The 21,640-nt window shown below is 49.1% G+C and overlaps 1 protein-coding gene across 3 annotated transcripts in view; it reads left to right on the plus strand.

Moving 5' to 3' along the window:
• HK1 (hexokinase 1) overlaps positions 1-21,640 on the plus strand; it is a 117,410-nt gene that overhangs the window by 25,160 nt on the left and 70,610 nt on the right. The window contains exon 1 of one of the 3 annotated variants that reach the window (XM_064374221.1): positions 3,358-3,603. The exons of 1 other annotated variant lie outside the window; for it this stretch is intronic. In XM_064374221.1, coding sequence (XP_064230291.1) covers positions 3,544-3,603 — 60 coding nt within the window. In that variant the 5' untranslated portion in view covers positions 3,358-3,543. Of the gene's footprint in view, positions 1-3,357; positions 3,604-6,921; positions 7,086-21,640 lie in introns of those variants that run through there. One more of the 3 variants, XM_012451435.2, reaches the window with a different exon arrangement.

Genomic DNA, 21,640 nt, shown 5'->3' on the forward strand with positions numbered 1-21,640 from the left:
TGGGACTACAGGTGTGCACAACCATGCCCGGCTAATTTTTTTGTATTTTAGTAGAGATAGGGTTTCATCATTTTGGCCAGGATGGCCTCAATCTCCTGACCTCATGATCCACCTGCCTTGGCCTCCTAAAGTGCAGGGATTACAGGCATGAGCCAATTTTTGTATTTTTAGTAGAGACAGGGGTTTTACCATATCGGCCAGGCTAGTCTTGAACTTCTGACCTCATGATCCACCCTACTCAGCCTCCCGAAGTGCTGGGATTACAGGCATGAGCCACCGTGCCCAGCCCAGACTACACTTCTGTATGCCTATGACTCTTGTCAGGCTCAGAGGCAATTTAATGAGGATGAAATGTCTAGAAAGGGACAGTGTGGGACTCAGATTTCTTTGGCTCTCTTGAAGGACTTCTACCTCCAAAGGGGAGTAGAAGCCCCTGTAGGGCCAAAAGAAAACTACCCCTTCCCACTCTGTGGATTTGCTGAAAAGTCAACAGACAAAAGGCAGATTAAGAGAAAAGGCATACACATTTTCTAATATGCATAGAAGACAACAGAGTGCTTACCCTAACCCTTCAATGGGGTACAGAAGCTTATATAACCTTTTTTTTTTTTGAGACAGTCTCACTCTGTTGCCCAGGCTGGAGGCCAGTGGTATGAGCTTGGTTCATGGAAACCTCCGCCTCCCGGGTTCAAGTGATTCTCCTGCCTCAGTCTCCGGAGTAGCTGGGATTACAGGCATGCACCACCATGCCTAGCTAATTTTTGTATGTTTAGTAGAGACCAGATATTACTATGTTGGCCAGGCTGGTCTGAAACTCCTGACCTCAAGTGATCCATCCACCTTAGCCTCCCAAAGTAAGGAGATGGGGAATATGGTATTTCTGTAATTGTGCATGATTTTTCCGGAGAAAGAAGGGATCAGAGAACTGAGATTAACTTGTAAATGGTTCTTTTTGGAAAGTGGATGAGCCTGAGAGACAGACAGGCATCTTATCCCTCCAGATGTGGTTATTCTTCAGTCTTCTTTTCTGCAATAGAGAACCAGATAACAGGAAGGGGATGGAAAGAAATTGTTCTCCTAGGGGCATCCTTCTGGTCTTTTAGTCCTTTCCCTTTGGAGGTGGGGCAGTCTCTTCCAGTGTCAGTTGGTCTTTAAGGGCCTTTCTTTCAAAATATTCATTATACGAGGGAGCCATATTTTGGGTGAATTATATTGGTTTCCTTCTTCTCCTTGGGACAAAAGGTGGGAAATGTGTCCCTGAGGGGTCAGGGCCTCTCTGAGTGGAGATGAACAGGTGAGGGTTGAGTAAGGCTGGCAGGGGCCTTTATGACACCTGAGCAGACTGGAGCTTGGGTGAAGCAAGAGAGGCACTGATAGAGAAAGATTCAGGTACAAGATTTAAAAAAAAAATTTTTTTTTCGCCCTCTCCCTAGTACAAGATTTAAGTCTTGCATCCTAGGCATGGCTCTTGGCTCATCCTAATTCTGGCCCTGATAATAGGAGGCTTTTGCTGGTAAATTCCAATTATTAGGAGCTGAAAATGTCAATGCCTTACAGGGGCCAGTCAGCAGTGTCAGTCAGTGGGCTGGGTGAGGCCTGGGCTGCTGGAGCTCCCCTGCCCTGTCTAAAGAGGGCAGTGGCTGCTCAGCTCCAGTGGATTCGGGGAAGGAGCTAGCTGAGATAAGGAGCTAGTGCCATGATGATCATGTTGCTATAGGATCAAATGGGTCCTGTGTGAGTTGACCTTTAGGTGCCTGAAATCTAGATTTTAAAGTGAAATTTCTTAATTTTTTTTAAGGGCAGGCCCAAATTTATAAAATATCAAGTGGGCCAAATAAGATGTTATAGCCCACAGTTTTAGCTTGGCAGTTGCTGGTTTACACTAGCCCCATTATAACGTTGTTGGAGGGCAGGATTTTGGGCAAGTGAAAGAGAAAAGGAGACAGACTGAGAATGTGATTTTACAACTCCAGCCTCTCCGAGGGCTGGGTGGCCTGTGACTCCTCAGCAGCCTTCTCCCGAAGGAAGCAGAACTGTCTGAAACACTGATGAGAGTCACGATAAACTTCACCCCACTGTGCTCAGCTGCAGAGCCACTAAGACCCTGGAGCAATTGCTTTCAGCATCCCAGAGAAGCTGCTAAAAGGATTATGGGTCAATTCATTTTAGACATTTCTTCCACATGTTCCGTGGAAAGTTAGGGTCTAAATCAGTCCTCATTCCTGGCAGCACCTGAGTTTCACCTGGGGAATTTTCAGAAAGTGATACTTGGACTGCAGTTCACATCAATTCAGTCTCTGGATGGGGCTTGGACATCAGCATTTGTAGAAGCTCCCCAGGTGGCTTTGGTGCAGCCAGGCTGGAAACCACTGATGCAACTAATAGAAATGCTAGGTTGGGATCTCCTCTGGGGCATTTCTTTAGGACAGGCTGTGCACGACAGTTCCACAGTGTCAGGATTCCAAGATGCTCCAACGGTTTAGGCACTAGTCTTAATTTTTGTTTCCTTGCTCTCTTTGAGACCTTAACAAACTCTATAGGGCTGCGTGCAGCAGCTCACGCCTATAATCCCAGCACTTTCAGACGTCAAGGCAAGAGAATCGCTTGAGCCCAAGAGTTTGAGACCAGACTGGGCAACATAGTGAGACCCCGTTTCAATTTAAGAAAAAAACCAAAACATCCAAGCTCTTTAACCTTCATATCCTCATTGACTGATTAAGTGCAGATAATGGTATTTGCCCTTATAACCTCACCAGGCTGTTATCAGGAGAAATGAAGCAATAAATGAGAAATTGCTCTGCAAACTGTCAATGTTATGCAAACATTGCTATTTGGAGTGTGCTCTCAGGTGCGGGAGGTACAGCTGTTAACTGTTGGAGATCATTCCTGAAGTAACATTCCTAGTGCCATGGGTCGATGGGAATTGGTGTAGACATTCCAACTTAGAAGGCAGACTGCACTGTCTTATAGGCAGGTGCATTTCCTGGGGTGGCAGCCTGGCACTGGTCCCTCCAACCCCAACTTGTGTAAAAAGAACCACACAGTAAATGAATAGAGAGAATTCAGGGAACTTGAAGGGAAGTGGAGGGTCACCTGGAGAGGGAGGGAACTAAGGAATCCCTGTGGGTTGCGGTCTTACTGAGGATCCATGGAGTAACTGTCAAGGAGCCTTAGCAGGGATCTAAGAGCTATGGAACAGCAAAAAGAGGTAAATTGTGAAGTCATTGCTGGAACAACAGAGAGGGGACACAGCAGTGCAGCATGGGCTCTGGCCTCAGGAAGCTGTCTGATTGGGGCAGATAGAACCAGCCCCCTAGAAGACAGTCACCCATATCAGTTAGTCAGTCATGACTCGGTGTTACTTATCTGAGGCCCAGGCTGCATGAGGGGTTGGGGGTGGGATGGACAGAGCACTGGCTGGGCATCAGGACTAGGTTGGAGGCCTGGCTCCAAACTCTACCACAAGCTGACACAGGGCAAGATGGCCCACCTGTGGTGTCCCAGGTTCCTGCCCTGTAAAGAGGAGTCTGGGTGTATATCCAGATGGCCTGTGAGCACGGCCTGAGCTTGCCCTGTCGAGGTGCTGAGGCCTGGGAGATTTGGGTGAGTAGCTGTGGTCCAGGGAAGGTGGGCAAGCTGGGGCTTAGATGAGAGGGAATGTTTGGTCAGGCAGAGGTGAGTAGAGAAGGCAGGACAAGGGAGGGAATATGAGCGGTGCACAAATGGAGTGGATTTGGCGGGGGCAGAGGGCGGTGGGAAGTGGCCTTGCTGTGGCCAGCATGGAGGAAGAGATAAGTGGGAAAGAGTGGAGTCAGATTACAGAAGGCCTTGGAAACCAGGCAGAGATGTTTAAATTGGCTCTCTCAGGAAGGAGGGGGCAATGAAGGGATTTAGGGAAGGGTCATGACATGATTATGCTGCATTTTAGCAGGATTAATGTGACCTGGTGCTCAGAATGGCTTGGATGGCGTGAGGCCAGGAGCAGAGGAGGACAGCTAGAAGACTCTTGTAATATTTCTGGCACAGGGAGATGAGGACTGGGAGTTGGGAAGTGGCAGGAGGTCAGGCCTAGAGATATTTCTCAGGAAATATTGACAGGCTTTGGGACCTGGTTGCATTCAGTGGGTGGGGAGGAATGAGTCACTTTGAGAAGCAGTTTCCCTCTCAAAGGCCAGGGAAGAGAAAGCAGAGGCAGCCTTTCTGCCTGCAAACAGGACATCTCAGGGTAACCTGGCTCTTCCAGGCATCAGCTTCTCCCTGGCTCCAGCTCAGATAGGAGTTGTAACAAGGGTTTGGGAGTGGGTGATGGCACTGGCTGGTGGCTGGGTGAAGGGCCATATTTTTGATTATGCGCTAGGCTCATTCAGCCTGCCAAGTGCCAGGCCCTGGGCTTGCGTGGGAGACAGAGCAATTAGCAAAACACAGCCCTCCATCTTCAAGGAGTTTCCAGGTTTGTGAGCTTGGCAGATCTGCAGAACTCAAATCAAATGGCACTTGAGAAAAACCATCTTGTTCTCATTCACTCCATTTTGCTTTATGGCCATGTAGGTTGTTCCAAGTGTTTGATGTGTGCCAGAAAATCTTTCTTCCTGGTTTATAATTATGATCCAGGGCAAATCCAGGTTTTGTGGGGCTTGAAGTTTAAATAAATTGGGGTTCTCTTTGGAAAATAATTCAAATATAAATATATAAATATCAAATTGCTAGGCTCTCCCAGGGCCTAGAAGGGTAGGAATGCAAGTGAGAGTGTCTGAAGCTTGAACCACTTTTTTTTTTTTTTTTTTTTTTTTTTTTTGAGACGGAGTTTCGCTCTTGTTACCCAGGCTGGAGTGCAATGGCGCGATCTCGGCTCACCACAACCTCCGCCTCCTGGGTTCAGGCAATTCTCCTGCCTCAGCCTCCTGAGTAGCTGGGATTACAGGCACGCACCACCATGCCCAGCTAATTTTTTTGTATTAGTAGAGACGGGGTTTCACCATGTTGACCAGGATGGTCTCGATCTCTTGACCTCGTGATCCACCCGCCTCGGCCTCCCAAAGTGCTGGGATTACAGGCTTGAGCCACCGCGCCCGGCCGGCTTGAACCACTTTAACTTCTCAGTCAGTTCTATAACACCTACCATTCCTTAAGCGTATATTATGTGCAGGTGTTTTGTGTACAGTATTACACAACAATCAAGGGTGGGGAGGCAGGTGCTAGTGTCTTCATCTTATGAATGAGGACACAGTCTCAGACTTGATTTGAGATGCCCCTCGGCATAGGCCCTAAGGCAGGGGGTGGGGACTGTGACCTGGACTGGAAGCTCTGGTCTCCTGACTGCCTCTAAGCTCCTCCTTTTCCATGACTGCTGGCAGGCCCCTGGAGTTCCTGCACCTAAGTCGTCCCTCCCTCTGATTTGAGTGTACCTTTGCTAGGCCTAGTCAAGGGCTAGGGGGGTCCTAAAGTCAAGAGCTAGGGTAGAGGTTGGTTGGGAGTTGGATTTCAGGGCACCATACGGTGCAGACTTGGTTGCAGGAAAGCGACCGATTTAGGCAGTGGAGGCTCTATACAAACAACCGGGACCACAGCAAACCTAGGGGTGAGCATCTGCTTCGAAGATTCACAGATCCAAGCCGGGCACGGTGGTTCACACCTGTAATCCTAGCAGTTTGGGAGGCTGAGGTGGGTGGATCACCTGAGGTCAGGAGTTCAAGACCAGCCTGGCCATCATGGTGAAACCCCATCTTTAAAAAAAATAAAAAATAAAATAATAAAATAAAAAAAAGAAGATTCACAGATCCAAGCTGTAATCCTAGCGCTATAACTTCCTGGCTGGTCCAGCAAGACTGAGGCCTCAATTTCCTTACCTGTCCAATCAGTGAGAGCCTCAATTTCCTTACCTGTCCAATCAGAATAGCAACCACTTGTTATATTTGAGCTCATTATTGTCATCTTGTAAGGAACTAAGGCACCTGGTGGCTTCCGGAACACAGAAACAATCTAAGAATCCTAAAGTTGCTGTCCTGGTACGACCTCTAGGGATTCCTGCCACCCTACCTAACTTGCTCTGGGAAAGTGGAAAACACTGCACCTGGGAGGGGTGGCTGAACCGTGCCCCAAGTCCCAGTGGGCCCGGGTGCCCAACAACAAGAGGGAGGATGGGGACAGGCCGCGGCCTGTGGCGCAAGTCCCGCCCAGAGGGAGTGCGCCCTGAGGGAGAGCCTCAGGAGCCGGTGACTCGGGGACCAGTGCTCTGGGGTGTCGCTTTGGGTTTAGCGGTACAAATCTGCCAGCTGGAGATTAGACTGGGCAAGCCAGGGAGGGGTGATGCACCGCCGCTGAAGACCCAGGTGGGGCGGTGCCTTCGGCCGCCGCGAGACAGGAGCGGGACCGGGTGCGAGGACGGCGTAGCGTCCGGGGCTCCCGCTTCCGCCCACTTTCCACGCCCACTTCTGCAAGCCCCCTCCGGCACGGCTGCGTCCGCCGGACTCCTACGGGCGAGCCCTAATTTCCGAGGAATGGGACCGCCTTCCTGCCGCGGGGGCTGCCCGTCCCTAGACGGAGCCCTAGGGGCTTCTCTTCCTAGCCGACCCGGGCGGTGCCTCCAGCCTGCGCCTCGCACCTCGTCGCCTGTCCCGGCCCACCCGGCGCCGCCACGCTTCGGCTCCCTACGTGGGGGACGTGCAGGGTGATGCAGGGCCGGGGGGATTTCGCAGCGTCGCCCGCCCCCTTTCCGGTGCGGGAGGGAGCGGCCGCGGCGTCCCCGTTCCCCGGCCTGGACGCCACCGCCCGGCGCTGCAGAGGCGCATGGCAGCCAATGGGCGCGGAGGAGGTGGGCCGGCTGGCGGCTGTCACCCTCCCGAGGACGGGAGCGCGGAAACCGGGAGCGCGCGAGCTGCCGCCGCGCCCCGGGCCGAGGGGGAGGAGCTGCGGGAGGAGGAGGAGGAGGAGCCGCCGAGCAGCCGCTGGAGGACCACAGCTCGCCCAGGCTGCGGAGGAGCGACCGGCCCCACGCCTGCCGCCCTGCACCCCCGACCGCCAGCATGATCGCCGCACAGCTCCTGGCCTATTACTTCACGGAGCTGAAGGATGACCAAGTCAAAAAGGTGAGCCCCGGCCCGCGCCGCCGCCGGCGTCCCGGCCTCAGCCTTTCGTTCCGGCATCCGCTCGCCGCCGCCTCCATCCTCCGGCGCCGGCCTTCTCCGGGCCAGCATCGAATTGGACTGCAGGGCGCGGGGAAAGGCTTCGCCTTCGATTCTCCCTGCATTTCAGTGTCTCTGTGTGTGTGAGTGTTGGGAGGGGGGCAGCCGGGCGAAAGACCCTCGAGACTGGGCTGCCTTCTGCAGTGTCCTTGAAACGGGCCCTGGATGTCAGGCCCCCGGGCTGTGCGGGGAGGTGGCCGGTGGGGGCCGGTGGGCCCTTCCGCAGGGCCTGTTTGGGAGGGTCCGAGCGCCGTGGGAGGAGGTGTGATCACGGAGATGCTGGGGAAGTGAGCGAGCAGCAGGCGGGGGTGCTGGCTGGAGGCCAGACCTCCTATATTTGGGGGTTCCTGGCGGAGGTTGTCGGGTGCCCCTGAGAAGCTGTCACCAGACTCTTCCAGTTGTTTGAGCTGCTTGTTAATCTGAGGACGAGGTGACCCGCCCGGCTTCCTGGAATGGGGAGGGGCAGCAAGGCCACCGGAAACTTTGCTCATAGGCCTCGTGTCTGGAGCGGCTTGTCTGAATGGAATTTTTTATTACTCTTAAGCTGTAATTTCTAGCCAGCACAGGAGCTCAAATAAGAGACTGGTCATTTGAGTTGGGTGGAGCGTAAGCTTGTGGCATGCTTGCTCTAGCACTCCGCCGCATGCATCCTCTTGGCCTGAGGTGTTGCTGCCTTTGACATCTTAGTATAAATACTGTCTGCTCGCAAGTCTTAAAGGTGTATTTGTTTCTGCCAGCTTTGCTACCATATTATTTTTAAAAAACAGCCTAAGCTGTAGGGAAAGACGTCCATTTTATCAGTGCCAGGTCTGGTCCAGGCTCCTGGCCCACTCACCCTGAACGTGGTGATGTTATTGCTGGGGTTAGCTCCAATGGACTGGCAAAGTCATCTTGACTTTGGAGTTCAGAGGGGTGGAGTTCTACAGGTGAAAGGCAGGAGTGATAGGCCTTGATTTTTCTGCCCTGCAAGCCACAGGGTGTTCCGTCCATCTAAGATGACTTCCTCATCTAGCACAGTCAGAAACAAGTCTACTGAGGGCAGCGACCTTATCAAGGTCATCCAGTGAGTTAGAGGCAGAGCCAGCGGGTCAGATCCAGGTCTCCCAGTTCCTTCACTCAGGAACTTCATCAGGGTCCCCCTGGAGGTCAGCTTCCAGGAGGCAGTGGGTACTGAGGGATGAGGCCCCTGGGATCCTGCTCTGATCTTGGATCCCATAGTGGGTGGGAGTGAGGTAGGTAGGAGATAGGCTTGGGAATGGAATCTGCCACTGTTCTTCATGGCTTGAAGCAAGGACTCTGGGGTTGTTGGTCTCTGGGGTTGTCAGTCTGTGGCACTCGAGACACTTGCCCCCATGGAGCACCCGGGAGCTTCCTTCTGGCCACTGCCCTGGGAGCCGTATGGGCCAGTGTGTGCATTTCATGAGTTTTCTCCAGTGGTGGTGTGCATCACTGATGTTCTTCCCATTGGACCAGGGAGATAGTTCTCCCAGCATGGCAAGACGTACCCAGAACAGGCTTCCTGAAGCCAAGAGGAGTTCACGTCCTCCTGCACATAGTGTCCTCTATAGCTCAAGACAGTGGGCTGCTGGATTGGCAGGTGCCTGGGTGACCTTGTAAACCTCTAGCGTCCACACTCACCACCTGTGTGACTGTTGGCTGCCAGTGGCTTCCAGCAGCTGAGCTGGGCTGAGGTTTGGACTGCATTCCATGGGACATGTTTTCTCAGACATACGGTGTCTAGTGTGGGCCCAGAGCTCTCCATACTCTTGGGTAGCTCAATTCACATCTATGGATGCATAGTCTATCTCCCAGACACCTGTAGGTTCCAAAGTGTGTGACCCTTCCATCCCTCCTCACTCTGAGGTTGGGATTCTGATATCCTTCCCTTCTCTCACCCCAGAACCTTGCTGGAAGAGGGTCTTGAGGCCAAGGTTTCCACCAGATGTTGTGTGTCAAGGGGATTCTTAAAAACAGGATGTTTGCTTGCATTTCACCAAAGACTTCCTATGTTGCATTCTGTAGGGGAGTATGTGGATTCCTGCCAGGGAGGTCTACCTTTTGCATAGTGGCCTATGTGGCACTGCTGTCTGTGGGCGTGGTCGTGGCTATGATTGTGCCACTGCACTCTAGCCTGGGCCTTCTAAGGACAGTGACATAGTGGGTACTTGTTCCAGTGACCTACTTGGCTTTACCTAAGTGTGCAGATGCTGGAGGACCACATCTGCTTTTCTGGGGTCCAGGACTCCTTAGAGACCAGCTCTTTCCACCTACCACTCAGCATGGGAAAGGCCAGGTAAAGGTGCAGGACTCCCTGTTCTTCCTGGGGGCTGGACCCTGGCTGCCTCCCAGCAGGTACCTGGTGGGGATGGTTAGCACCCAGTGTGGGCGGCCATGATGATTCAACCCTCCAGCCGTAGGCAGCCTCGTGGGTTCTGGAGACAGACCTGACATCCCTCAGTAACCCTCATCTATCTTCTTGTCCTCTGAGCCAGAGGTAGGAGAAGGGAAGGTGGGGACCATGCTGGAGAAGTTTTTGTTATTGCTTTGAATCCAAATGTGAACATGAAAAAGGGTGTCATTTTTCTCCTCATTGCCTGTGAGGCACATCAATAATTCAGCTCCATAAGAATATATTCTGGGTTGAAACAGCTCAGATGTCTGACATCCCAGCTTGGAACCCCATTATCCATACAAAATCTGCATAAATTGGTTAATGGGTGCTGCTGAAGATGGTGTCGTGGCATTGGGCTGAGCTAAGCACAACACACATATGTTCCTTTCACTCTTCTAGTGCCTTTAGGAGGAAAGGGAGGCATATGTATGCTTGTGAAGGATTCCATTCATCACAATCCTGGACACCTGCTAGTTCTGCAGCTAGAGGCTGGGTTCTTTGACCTCTACGTAACTTTATTTTATTTTATTTATTTTATTTATTTATTTTTTTGAGACGGAGTTTCGCTCTTGTTACCCAGACTGGGGTGCAATGGCGCTATCTCGGCTCACCACAACCTCCGCCTCCTGGGTTCAAGCAATTCTCCTGCCTCAGCCTCCCGAGTAGCTGGGACTACAGGTGCGCCCCACCATACTCGGCTAATTTTTTATATTTTTAGTAGAGACGGGGTTTCACCATGTTGACCAGGATGGTCTCGATCTCTTGACCTCGTGATCCACCCGCCTCGGCCTCCCAAAGTGCTGGGATTATAGGCGTGAGCCACTGCGCCCGGCCCCCTCTACGTAACTTTAAACACTCCTCTCATCTCCCCAGCTTCTTCCACTTGGTTTAGCCATTAGGAACTTGGAGCAGGGCAAAGGATTGCATAGTGCTCTGTTTGTTTAGAAAAGGAAGATGAGTCCAGGAAAGTCAGAACTTGGCTTCTAAAGAAAAATTAGACTTCCTTTCCTCCAGGCTTGTCAGAATGCTGAGCAGATGCCAGTGGATTTTCTCTGGGTGAGATCCCCATAACTGTAAGCGATTTCCACTAGTAGGTGAGCAAACAGGTGAGATTAGTCCAATGGCCGAACTCAGGAGTCCTTGAGTACTTGGCCCAGGAAGACAGGGGAGAGTAGGCTTAGCAATTAAAGGGCTGCCCAAGGTCCATTCCTTAGAGTCCATGTGTTCCAGCTGCAAAAGCAAGCGTTAAATGAAGAAAAAAAGGCCGAGTGCGGTGGCTCACGCCTGTAATCCCAGCACTTTGGGAGGCTGAGGCAGGAGGATCACCTAAAATCAGGAGTTTGAGACCAGTCTGATTAACATGGAGAAACTCCATCTCTACTAAAAATACAAAATTAGCCCAGTGTGGTGGCGGGCGCCTGTAATCCCAGCTACTTATGAGACTGAAGGCCGGGCACGGTGGCTCACGCCTATAATCCCAGCACTTTGGGAGGCCGAGGCGGGTGGATCACGAGGTCAAGAGATCGAGACCATCCTGGCCAACAAGGTGAAACCCCATCTCTACTAAAAATACAAAAATTAGCTGGGCATGGTGGCGCACGCCTGTAATCCTAGCTACACGGGAGGCTGAGGCAGGAGAATTGCTTGAACCCAGGAGGCGGAGGTTGCAGTGAGCCGAGATCGTGCCATTGCACTCCAGCCTGGGTAACAAGAGCGAAACTCCGTCTCAAAAAAAAAAAAAAAAAGAGACTGAAGCAGGGAAATCGTTTGAACCCAGGAGGCGGAAGTTGCAGTGAGCCAAGATCATGGCATTGCACTCCAGCCTGGGCAACAACAGCTGAACTCCATCTCAAAAAAAAAAAAAAAAAAAACGGCTTTTCCTTATTTCTCAGGGGTGAGAGAGGTGAGAGTTAGAAAATTACAAAAAAAATCTGTGGATTCTTGGAGTGGCAAAGAAAAAAGAGAAAATTATGAAAAATCAGCTTGGGCAATAAAATGAGACCCCATCTTAAAAAAAAAAAAGTATTTTTTAGCTTGCTGTGGTGGCACACACCTGTAGTCACAGCTACTCAGGAGGCTGATCGAGCTCAAAAGATCGATCCCAAAACAGTGAGCTATAATACTGTGATTATGCCACCGCACTCCACGCTGGGTGATAGAGCAAGACTCTGTCTGAAAAAAAAGAAAATTAAGAGAAGTGTCTCATAACGTCTTAATTCTGATGTTGTGCAAATATTCAATGAGAGCTTCTTGGCGAATCTTGACTTTATAATCCCTGCCTATTCTACCTTAGATACTCTTAGGGTTTCTCCCAAGAGAAACCCCATCACTTTATTTGGTTGGATAGTTTGGGAATGTCGTGAAGTAATAAACTGGCAGGCGGGGTGGCTGTGAGGTGCCTTCACATCTGGCCAAGCTGTGCCATGCTCCTACGCTCCTGCTGTTCTCCGGAGAAGACATAGGCAGCTTTCCCCTTAGAAGACTGATTTGGCATGACTGGAATTGTCTCTGTGTGTATCTGCAGTCAGGGATTCCTGGCGGATAGATTTAGCCACTGGAATCAGCTCTGAGCATGCCTGAGAAGGCCCCAGGGAAGACATGGATAAAGACAGGGAGCTGTACACCTCTATATCCAAGAATCAGTCTAGTGGCCAGACTGCCGGCACCTGCTTATTGATTTATTGTTATTTTTTTATAGAGACAGAGTCTCACCATGTTGCCCAGGCTGGTCTTGAACTCCTGGGCTCAAACTGCTGGCATGCTCAACTGCAACTGCTTGTTGATTTATTTTCTTTTTCTTGTCTTTTTTTTTTGAGCAGTTCACTGCTATATTGTTTTTTTATAGAGACAGGATCTCACCATGTTGCCTGGGCTGGTCTTGAACTCCTGGGCTCAGACTGCTGGCATGCTCAACTGCAACTGCTTGTTGATTTATTGTTTTCTTTTTCTTGTCTTTTTTTTTTTTTTTTTGAGCAGTTCACTGCTATATTGTTTTTTTATAGAGACAGAGTCTCACCATGTTGCCTGGGCTGGTCTTAAATTCCTGGGCTCAGGCAGTCCTCCTGCCTCAGCCTCCCTAAAAGTGCTTAGTGATTTGAAAACCCTGAAAAACAAATCTGATCACAGGAGCTCAATCATTTCATTAAAAAATGTTTGATTTTTAAAATTATGTGCAGAGAACTGTGCTAGGCTGGGGTGACAACTATAAACAAGGCAGAAATGGTTCCTGTTCTCACAGAGCATACAATGTATGCTGACGGGGTGTGGTGGCTCATGCCTGATCCCAGCACTTTGGGAGGCAAAGGTGGGCTGATCATTTGAGGTCAGGAGTTCGAGAGCAGCCTGACCAACATGGTGAAACCCCTTCTACTAAAAATACAAAAAAGTTAGCCAGGCGTGGTGGTGCATGCCTGTAGTCCCAACTACTTGGGAGGCTGAGGCAAGAGAATTCACTTGAACCTGGGAGGCAGAGGTTGCAGTAAGCTGAGATTGAGCCACTGCATTGCAGCCTGGGTGACAAAGTGATACTCTGTTTCAAAAAAAATAATAATTACAAAAATACAATATTTGCTGTGTTATATGTGCAAAGCATAGACGGCTATGAGGGCCCACAGTTTGGTGTGGTCAGACCTTGTGGGGGAAATCCCTAGGCTAGGAACTGCTTACAGCTAGGCTGCAGATGTTAGCTTCTTAAGTGCTTCAGGAAGCTGCTCCCATCCCCAGCCCTGGGGACGTGTTAGTCTGTCTGGAGTAGCAAGACAGGTGCCCACTGCCTTCTGGCCTAGTAAACCTTAATAGTGGGATCTTATGAAGTCAATTAATATACACTAGGTTGTGTTCATTGTAGCTGATCTTAAAGAAAAATAGGTAAAAAGTTTATAGTTCGATAGATCTTGTTTTCTGGAGATAACATTAACTTTTGGTGAGCAGTACATATCAGGGATATTATACTTAGAAACTTTGTAAGGTGGAGTCAAATGAATTATAACAAAAATGCAGATGTTCTTTTTTTCATTTTTTTTTTTTTTTGAGATGGAGTTTTGCTCTGTCACCCATGCTGGAGTGTAGTGGTGCAATCTCTGCTTACTGCAACCTCTGCCTCCTGGGTTTAAGTGATCCTCCTGCCTCAGCCTCCTGAGTAACTGAGATCATACCCAGCTATTTTTTTTATATTTTTAGTAGAGATGGGGTTTCACCTTGTTGGTCAGGCTGGTCTCGAACTCCTGACTTGAAGTGATCCACCTGCCTTGACCTCCCAAAGCGTTGGGATTACAGGTGTGAGGCACCGAGCCTGGCCACTTTTAAACTTTTATAAATGGTGCTATACTGTATGTATCCTTCCGCCATTTACTTTCTTTTAGCTTAACATTATATTTTTGAGATTTTTTTTTTTTTTTTGAGATGGAGTTTCGCTCTTGTTGCCCAGGCTGGAGTGCAGTGGCACGATCTTGGGTCACCACAATCTTTGTCTCCAGGTTCAAGCGATTTACCTGCCTCAGCCTGCCAAGTAGCTGGGATTACAGGTGCGCCACCACACGCGGCTAAGTTTTGTATTTTTAGTAGAGATGGGGCCTTATCACGTTGGTCAGGATGGTTTCAAACTCCTGATCTTGTGATCCGCCCACCTCAGCCTCCCAAAGTGCTGGGATTACAGGTGTTAGCCACCGCGCCCTGCCATTTTTGCTACTTTAAAAATGTTGATCTCTTTAACTGTTTCATTAAACTGCTCTGTGCTTTTACACAGTATAAAGGCTCCACGGTTAATTTATCTATTCTGCTTTTGATGGACATTTGTGTATCTTTTTTTTTTTTTTTTTTTTTTTTTGAGACGGAGTTTTGCTCTTGTTACCCAGGCTGGAGTGCAATGGCGCGATCTCGGCTCACCGCAACCTCCGCCTCCTGGGTTCAGGCAATTCTCCTGCCTCAGCCTCCTGAGTAGCTGGGATTACAAGCACGCGCCACCATGCCCAGCTAATTTTTTGTATTTTTAGTAGAGACGGAGTTTCACCATGTTGACCAGGATGGTCTCGATCTCTTGACCTTGTGATCCACCCGCCTCGGGCTCCCAAAGTTCTGAGATTACAGGCTTGAGCCACCGCGCCCAGCCTGTATTTTTTTTTTTTTTTTAGTAGAGACAGGGTTTCACCATGTTGACCAGGATGGTCTCGATCTCTTGACCTTGTGATCCACCTGCCTCGGCCTCCCAAAGTGCTGGGATTACAGTCGTGAGCCGCTGCGCCCGGCTTTTGTGTTTCTAATGTTTCAAATGACAAACAATGCCTTGGTGAACTTTCTCTAGAACAACTCATCCAGTGAATGCACAAATTTCTCTAGGCTCTAAGCTGTGTACCTAGGGCTGGGATTACCAGGTGGAGAGATGTGTGCCTCTTCTTATATGTGAGATTCTGCCAAATAACCATCATAGTCATGCCAGTTCACACTCCCGTCCGAAGTATGTGCAAGTTGTCTTGGTTCCACACCGACCCTTGTTATGGTGGAACCTTTGCAAATTTGTAATAGATGAGTTTTAGTCTGTTTCCTTCCTCAGTCATTTCCATTCACATCACAGCATTCGAGCTGTGTTTAAAATTAGCCCATTTCCTGAGTTACCTTATCATAGCCCTTGCTTCAGAGTCTGACTGAGTGAAGTTGACAGCTCCATGGACTGCTGCTGCTGAGATATCTGCACTGGGGAGGGACAGTTGATGCAGGGAAAGGCTTAGGATGGCTCTCCATGGCCCCTGGTGCTGTGGGGTGACTCTGTTAAACTTTTCTGAAAATTGTTTGTTTTTTTTGAGACAGAGTCTCTCTCTGTCAGGCTGGAGTGCAGTGGTGCAGTCTTGGCTCACTGCAACCTCTGTCTCCTGGATTCCAGCGATTCTCCTGCCTCAGCCTCCTGAGTAGCTGGGATTACAGGTTCATGCCACGATGCCCAGCTAATTTTTGTATTTTTTAGTAGAGACGGGGTTTCACCATATTGGCCAGGCTTGTCTTGAACTCCTGACCTTGTGATTCACCCACCTTGGCCTCCCAAAGTGCTGGGATTATGGGTATGAGCCTGTAAGTAAGGCACCTGGCCTTACTTTTCTGGGAATTGAAACACATTTGTGTCCTTTCACTTGCACACACTTTCTCTCTTCCCGGGTGGATCCGACCCAGGCAGGGCAGGCTTATCTGTCGCCTAAACATGCCCAGCTCTGTTCAGAGAAAACTCAAGCCAGCAGCCTCTCAGACTGTCTTCCGTAAAAGGAGAGGGTGGCTGTACCCACGTGGTAGGGAAAACTGAACCCTGAAGTCCGCAGCTCAGCCCTTTGCAAACAGAAGCTGAGCTGTCTCTGTGTGAGGCAGAAAATGTCAGCTCAGGTTCATCTTGAGTCTGTTTCTGATTATAGGCTCCAGACTCGGAGACCTTGAGGGTACCTTTAAGGGAAGATGGCATTCAGTGCCTACTAGGCGCTCAGCTTTTCTTTTCCTTAACAGGGGTCTTATTTAATCATTGCTAGTACTCGTGAACCAAAGCCAACGGTCATTGTTGCGTTCATTACCATGTACTGTGCTAAAGACATCATGAGTGTTTGCTTGGTACATCCCCACAAGGTCCCTGTGAGGTGGGTGTGATTTCATACCGTGAGGCCCTGATAGTGAACGATAGAGCCAGCATTCAGCCTCATCAAGGCTGATGACAGAGCTCCTGATTTTATTATTTTCTCAATTGAGTTATAAATCACCTACCATGAAATACACCATTGCACAGTGTACAATTCAGTGGTTTCTAACACATTTACAAGGTTGTCCAACCATTACCACCATCTAATTCCAGAATATTTTCATCAACCTCAGAAAAAACTACCTGTTAGCAGTCACTTCCCATTTCTCCCCTCACCTAGTTTCTGGAAACCACTAATCTATTTTTTTTTTTAAATGGATTTGCCTCTTATGGACATTTCATATAAATCAAATCATGTAAAATGTGGCCTTTTGTGTCTAGCCTCTTTCACTTAGCATAATGTCTTCGCGGTTCATCCATGTGGTAGCATGTGTCAGCACTTCTTTCCTTTTTATTGCTGAATACTATTCCATTGTATTTATGTATCACATTTTGTTTGTCCATTTGGACTGTTTTCATTCTTTTTGCTATTATGAGTAATGCTGCTCTGAACAATTGTGTATGAATTTTTTTTATAGACATGCTTTTATGTCTCTTAGGTGCATATATAAGAATGGAATTCCTGGGAGAGCCCCTGCTTTTAATCACCCTGAGAAAGGGATCATCTCCATTCAGGAGTGAGCAAACCAAGGCCCCCCAAGTAGTGAATTGACTTGCTGATGATCACACAGCTCATGATAGGGACAGGAACACTACTGCTGGTCCCCTAACTCAGAAACCCATGTTCTTTCCATTATTACACTCAACTCTCATTTTGCAGTTTAGGGAAACAGATCCAAGGAGGGAAAGACTAGGGTGGGAGAGCGGGGAACTGGCTTGGGATCCCTCAGGTTCCCTGTGCCCCATCTCCTGCCCCTCCCCTGCATCAGCACTGCATCTCCGGCCTGTGCCTGCTGCCCCACCCCCAGCCCATTTGCTTAGTGTTGATGGGCCCCTTCCACTTGGGAAGGAAATGGGTCCAATAAGGTAACTAACAGTGAAATGTTAGGGATTTGCCCTGTTTTTCAAATCTCTTTTTTCATTTGTCTCCCTGCTCCCATCTTTGTTTGCATTTTAAAAGAGGACCCCCAGGAGGGCAATGCTTAACCTGCATGAAACTCCCGCCCCCTGTGCTCCTTTGTGATGCCCACACCTAGCCTCTGCCTGTTGGCACCATAAGCAGCTGTCAATTCCATCAACTGATTGACACATGGGGCTTGTCTTCAGCCATGTTATTCACCCAGACCTCATGCCTCTGATGTCTCCTGGTGCCTTCTAGGACCCTGTCTGGGTGGTTGTGGTGAGTGAAGTAGGAGACCCAGGCTACTGCTGTGACAAAGACACCACTGGCTAGGTCTCTCACCTTTCCCTTCCCTTCTTCCCTGATACAGGTCATCAGACTTTCATTCAAGAAGGTGTCTACCCTATACCCAGAGGAAAGGGACATCCTTATCTCTGAAGACACAGGGACACAGAGAAGAATCTGAACAAACAGGCCCTCCTCCCAGTTTATCAGTATTAGATCATCTCCCCTTTCTCTAGTCACACTTCTTCATCAAACCTGGCATATAGAAATATGCAAGGTTACCTGTTTCTTTTCTTTTTTTTTTTTTTTTGAGACAGGGTTTCTCCCTCTGTCTCCCAGGCCAGAGTGCAGTGGTGCAATCTTGGCTCACTGTAGCCTCCATCTCCCTGGTTCAAGCAATTCTCCCACCTCAGCCTCCTGAGTAGCTGGGATTACAGGCACCTGCTACTGCACCTGGCTACTTTTTGTATTTTTGGTAGAGACGGGGTTTCACCATGTTGGCCAGACTGGTCTTGAACTCCTGGCCTCAAGGGATCTGCCCGCCTCAGTCTCCCAAAGTGCTGGGATCACAGATGTGAGCCACCATGCCTGGCCAGAGTTATCTGTTTCTTTGGGCCTTCATTTCTTTACGAAGGCTTCTGCGTCATTTAAAAACTTAGATTAATTTGTATGCATTGTTTTTGTTACTCTGTCTTTTGTTATAGGGGCCTCAGCCATAACCCTAAGATGGGAAAGAAGGATGTTTCTTTTCCACTACTGTGTGTTCTACATTGCAGCGGCCTTCCTCATAGAAACAGTCACCCAAGGCTCTGATAATGGAGATATGTCAGAAATGCTGGGGCTGTGTGTCCAGAATAGTAGAGCCAGTCATAGGTGGCTGTTATGCTCTTAAAATGTGGCAAGTCTGATTTTGAGTGTAAACTCCACACAGGCTTTCAAAAATTTCATGTGACAGAAAGAATATGGCATAGCCCGTTAATAGTTTTCTAGTATAGGCTGGGTATGGTGGCTCACACCTGTAATCCCAGCACTTTAGGAGGCTGAAGCCAGAGGATCACTTAAGCCCAGGAGCTTGAGATCAGCCTGGGCAATATAGCGAGACCCCATTTCTACAAATAATTTAAAAAATTAGCTGGGCGTGGTGGCACACATCTATAGTCCCAGCTACTTCGGAAGCTGAGGTGAGAGGATTGCCTGAGCCCAGGAGGTCAAGGCTGCAATGAGCCATGATTGACCCACTGCACTCCAGCCTAGATGATGGAGCAAGACCCTGTTTCAAAAAAAAAATTTTTTGGCCGGGCGCGGTGGCTCAAGCCTGTAATCCCAGCACTTTGGGAGGCCGAGGCGGGTGGATCACGAGGTCAAGAGATCGAGACCATCCTGGTCAACATGGTGAAACCCCGTCTCTACTAATACAAAAAAAAAATTAGCTGGGCACGGTGGCGCGTGCCTGTAATCCCAGCTACTCAGGAGGCTGAGGCAGGAGAATTGCCTGAACCCAGGAGGCGGAGATTGCGGTGAGCCGAGATCGCGCCATTGCGCTCCAGCCTGGGTATCAAGAGCGAAACTCCGTCTCAAAAAAAAAAAAAAAAAAAAAAAAATTTTTTCTGATATTGATTAAATACAGAAACAACATTTTGGATATACTGGGTTAAATAAAATACATTATTTCACTTGGGAGGCTGAAGCAGAAGAATTGCTTGAGCCTAGGAGTTTGAGGCTGCAGTGAACCCTGATTGTGCCACTGCACTCCATTCTGGGTGGCAGAGTGAGATTATCTTAAAAAAAAATTATTTTCACCAGTTCATTTATTTATTTATTTAAATAGAGATGGGGTTTCACCATGTTGGGCAAGCTGTTCTCAAACTCCTGAACTCAGGTGATCCTCCCACCTTGGCCTCCCAAAGTGCTGGGATTACAGGCATGAGTCACCGTGCCCAGCCTCACCTGTTCTTTTTAAATGTAGCTACTAGAAAATTTAAAATTGTATATGTGGCTCATATTATCTTCCTGTTGGACAGTGCTCTGCTAGATGGTGAATTCCATGGGTCAGGGGTTTGTACTCTACATTTTTATATATATATATATATATTGTAGTTTTTTTTTTAATAGAGTTGGGGTTTTACCATGTTGGCCAGGCTGGTCTTGAACTCCTGACCTCAGGTGATCCACCCGCCTTGACCTCCCAAAATGTTGGGATTACAAATGTGAGCCACCATGCCCAGCCTACACTCTGCATTTAAAGCAGTGGGTTCCTGTGGGTCCTTTTGGGCCTCAGCTTCCTCATCTGTAAGCCTCAGTTTCATCATCTGGAATCCATAATCTTGAAAGAACCCATCCAGCTTGAGCAGTATTGTCAGGTGACCATCAAGCTCTTTAGGCCTCATTTTCTTTTCTTTTCTTTTCTTTTTTTTTTTTTTTGAGACAGAGTCTTGCTCTGTCACCCAGGCTGGAGTGCACTGACACAATCTTGATTCACCGCAACCTCTGCCTCCCTGGTTCAAGCGATTCTTGTGCCTCAGCCTCTCTAGTAGCTGGCATTACAGGAGGGCGCCACCACGCCCAGCTAACTTTTTTTTATAGTTTTAGTAGAGACGGGATTTTGCCATGTTGGCCAGACTGGTCTTGAACTGGCCAAGTGATTCATCAACCTGTCTCCCAAAGTGCTGGGATTACAGGTGTGAGCCACTGTACCTGGCCTGGCCTCTGTTTCTTTTTCTGTCAGATGAGGTAAATGATTCCTGCCTTGTTCTCTGCCACCACTTTAATCAAATTAGAGAATGGATGAGGGGTTAAAAAAAAAAAAGAATGGATGAGGAAATACTTGGAAAGTATACAGAACAGAACTGTATCAATGTCAGGTGCTATCATTGTTACCCACCGAGCTCATACCTGTAGGCACCGTGAGTAGCCAGGTAGAGGCTGGCAGCTTCCTGGCTAACAGAGTAGGCAGACAGCAGAACCCTGAGCCTGGGCAGGGGTCCCGAGTGCCATTCTGCCTTTGCCTTGGATTGTGTGAGAGCTCCTAGACTAGCTTCATGTCTGTGTCCTGGCCAGATGGACAGATGAAAATGATACCATGGGTTGCTGAAATGCCATGTTCTGAGAAGTCTAAAGTGTCATGTAGCTCTGTGTATGGTATGTGAGGCCAGAGGGCAGTTTTCATGATTGCTGTTTTACTGATAGAAATACACAAGAGGTTGAGTGACTTGGTCAAGGTCATAGAGGGAGGCAGTGCCCCTGGCTGAGGCCTGAGGTCTTTTGATTTCTAGCTCAGTCCAGTCCCGACACTGCAGTATCTCCAAGCCACAGCATTGGGGTTTGGTTGTCTCGCAGTAAGAATAAACCTGTCTGGACTCAGATCCTTTTCTCCCTGTTGTCGGGAGGTGCCTTGGGATAGTGGGAATTGTGAGACTGGAGGTCCAGAGGCTGGCTGTTTCCTATGCCATCCACCAGGAGGCTGAGAAGTAAGCCTGTTGTGCCTGCCCTGCCACATTCCAGGACTGTTCTGTTCCCCCCGCCCTCAGCCCGAGGGATTGGGGGCCTGCTTTATTTTTAGTTAGTTCAGTGTGACAGCCTTGTTCTCTTTCTGGGCAAGGACTTGGCCACTGTTACCAGCCAGGAAGCTCCTGTTAGAACCTCTAGACCATACTCAGGTCCTCCTAGGAAGAGGAGGGCAAGGGAAGGGGTGCTGAGGTTGGGATCGTCAGCCAGTGTCGCTCTGCTTGCTGGGTGCCTGAGGCATTTGGCTAAACCCCACAGCCTCAAGTGGGGTTCATAACAGCTACCTTATAGTTGTGCAGATTTGGCTGTAGGAGGTTAAAGCACCCAGCATGGGCTCCGTCCACATTCATGTTCCTAGAACCTCAGTTTCTTCATCAAGAATGGGGATCCCATTTTCCTCGTGATTTGTTGTGCATAAACAGAGTTCATTGAAACAGAACCAACAGTTTATACATCCTGAGAGACACTCATGAACCCGGAAGAAGAGACCCTGCAAGGCCGTGTCCCCAGGACAGTGTTTTCGAGTGCCTGAGGGATGGTTTTGGCTTCGGTGATGATCTCACACAGACGTGTCACTGAGGAGCCCTGCAGTGGAACTGATGATCCCAGAC

This window comes from Aotus nancymaae, unplaced genomic scaffold (genome assembly GCF_030222135.1).
Source record: "Aotus nancymaae isolate 86718 unplaced genomic scaffold, 86718_ANA_hifiasm-v0.15.2.pri h1tg000010l, whole genome shotgun sequence".
In the NCBI taxonomy this organism is placed as follows: domain Eukaryota; kingdom Metazoa; phylum Chordata; class Mammalia; order Primates; family Aotidae; genus Aotus; species Aotus nancymaae.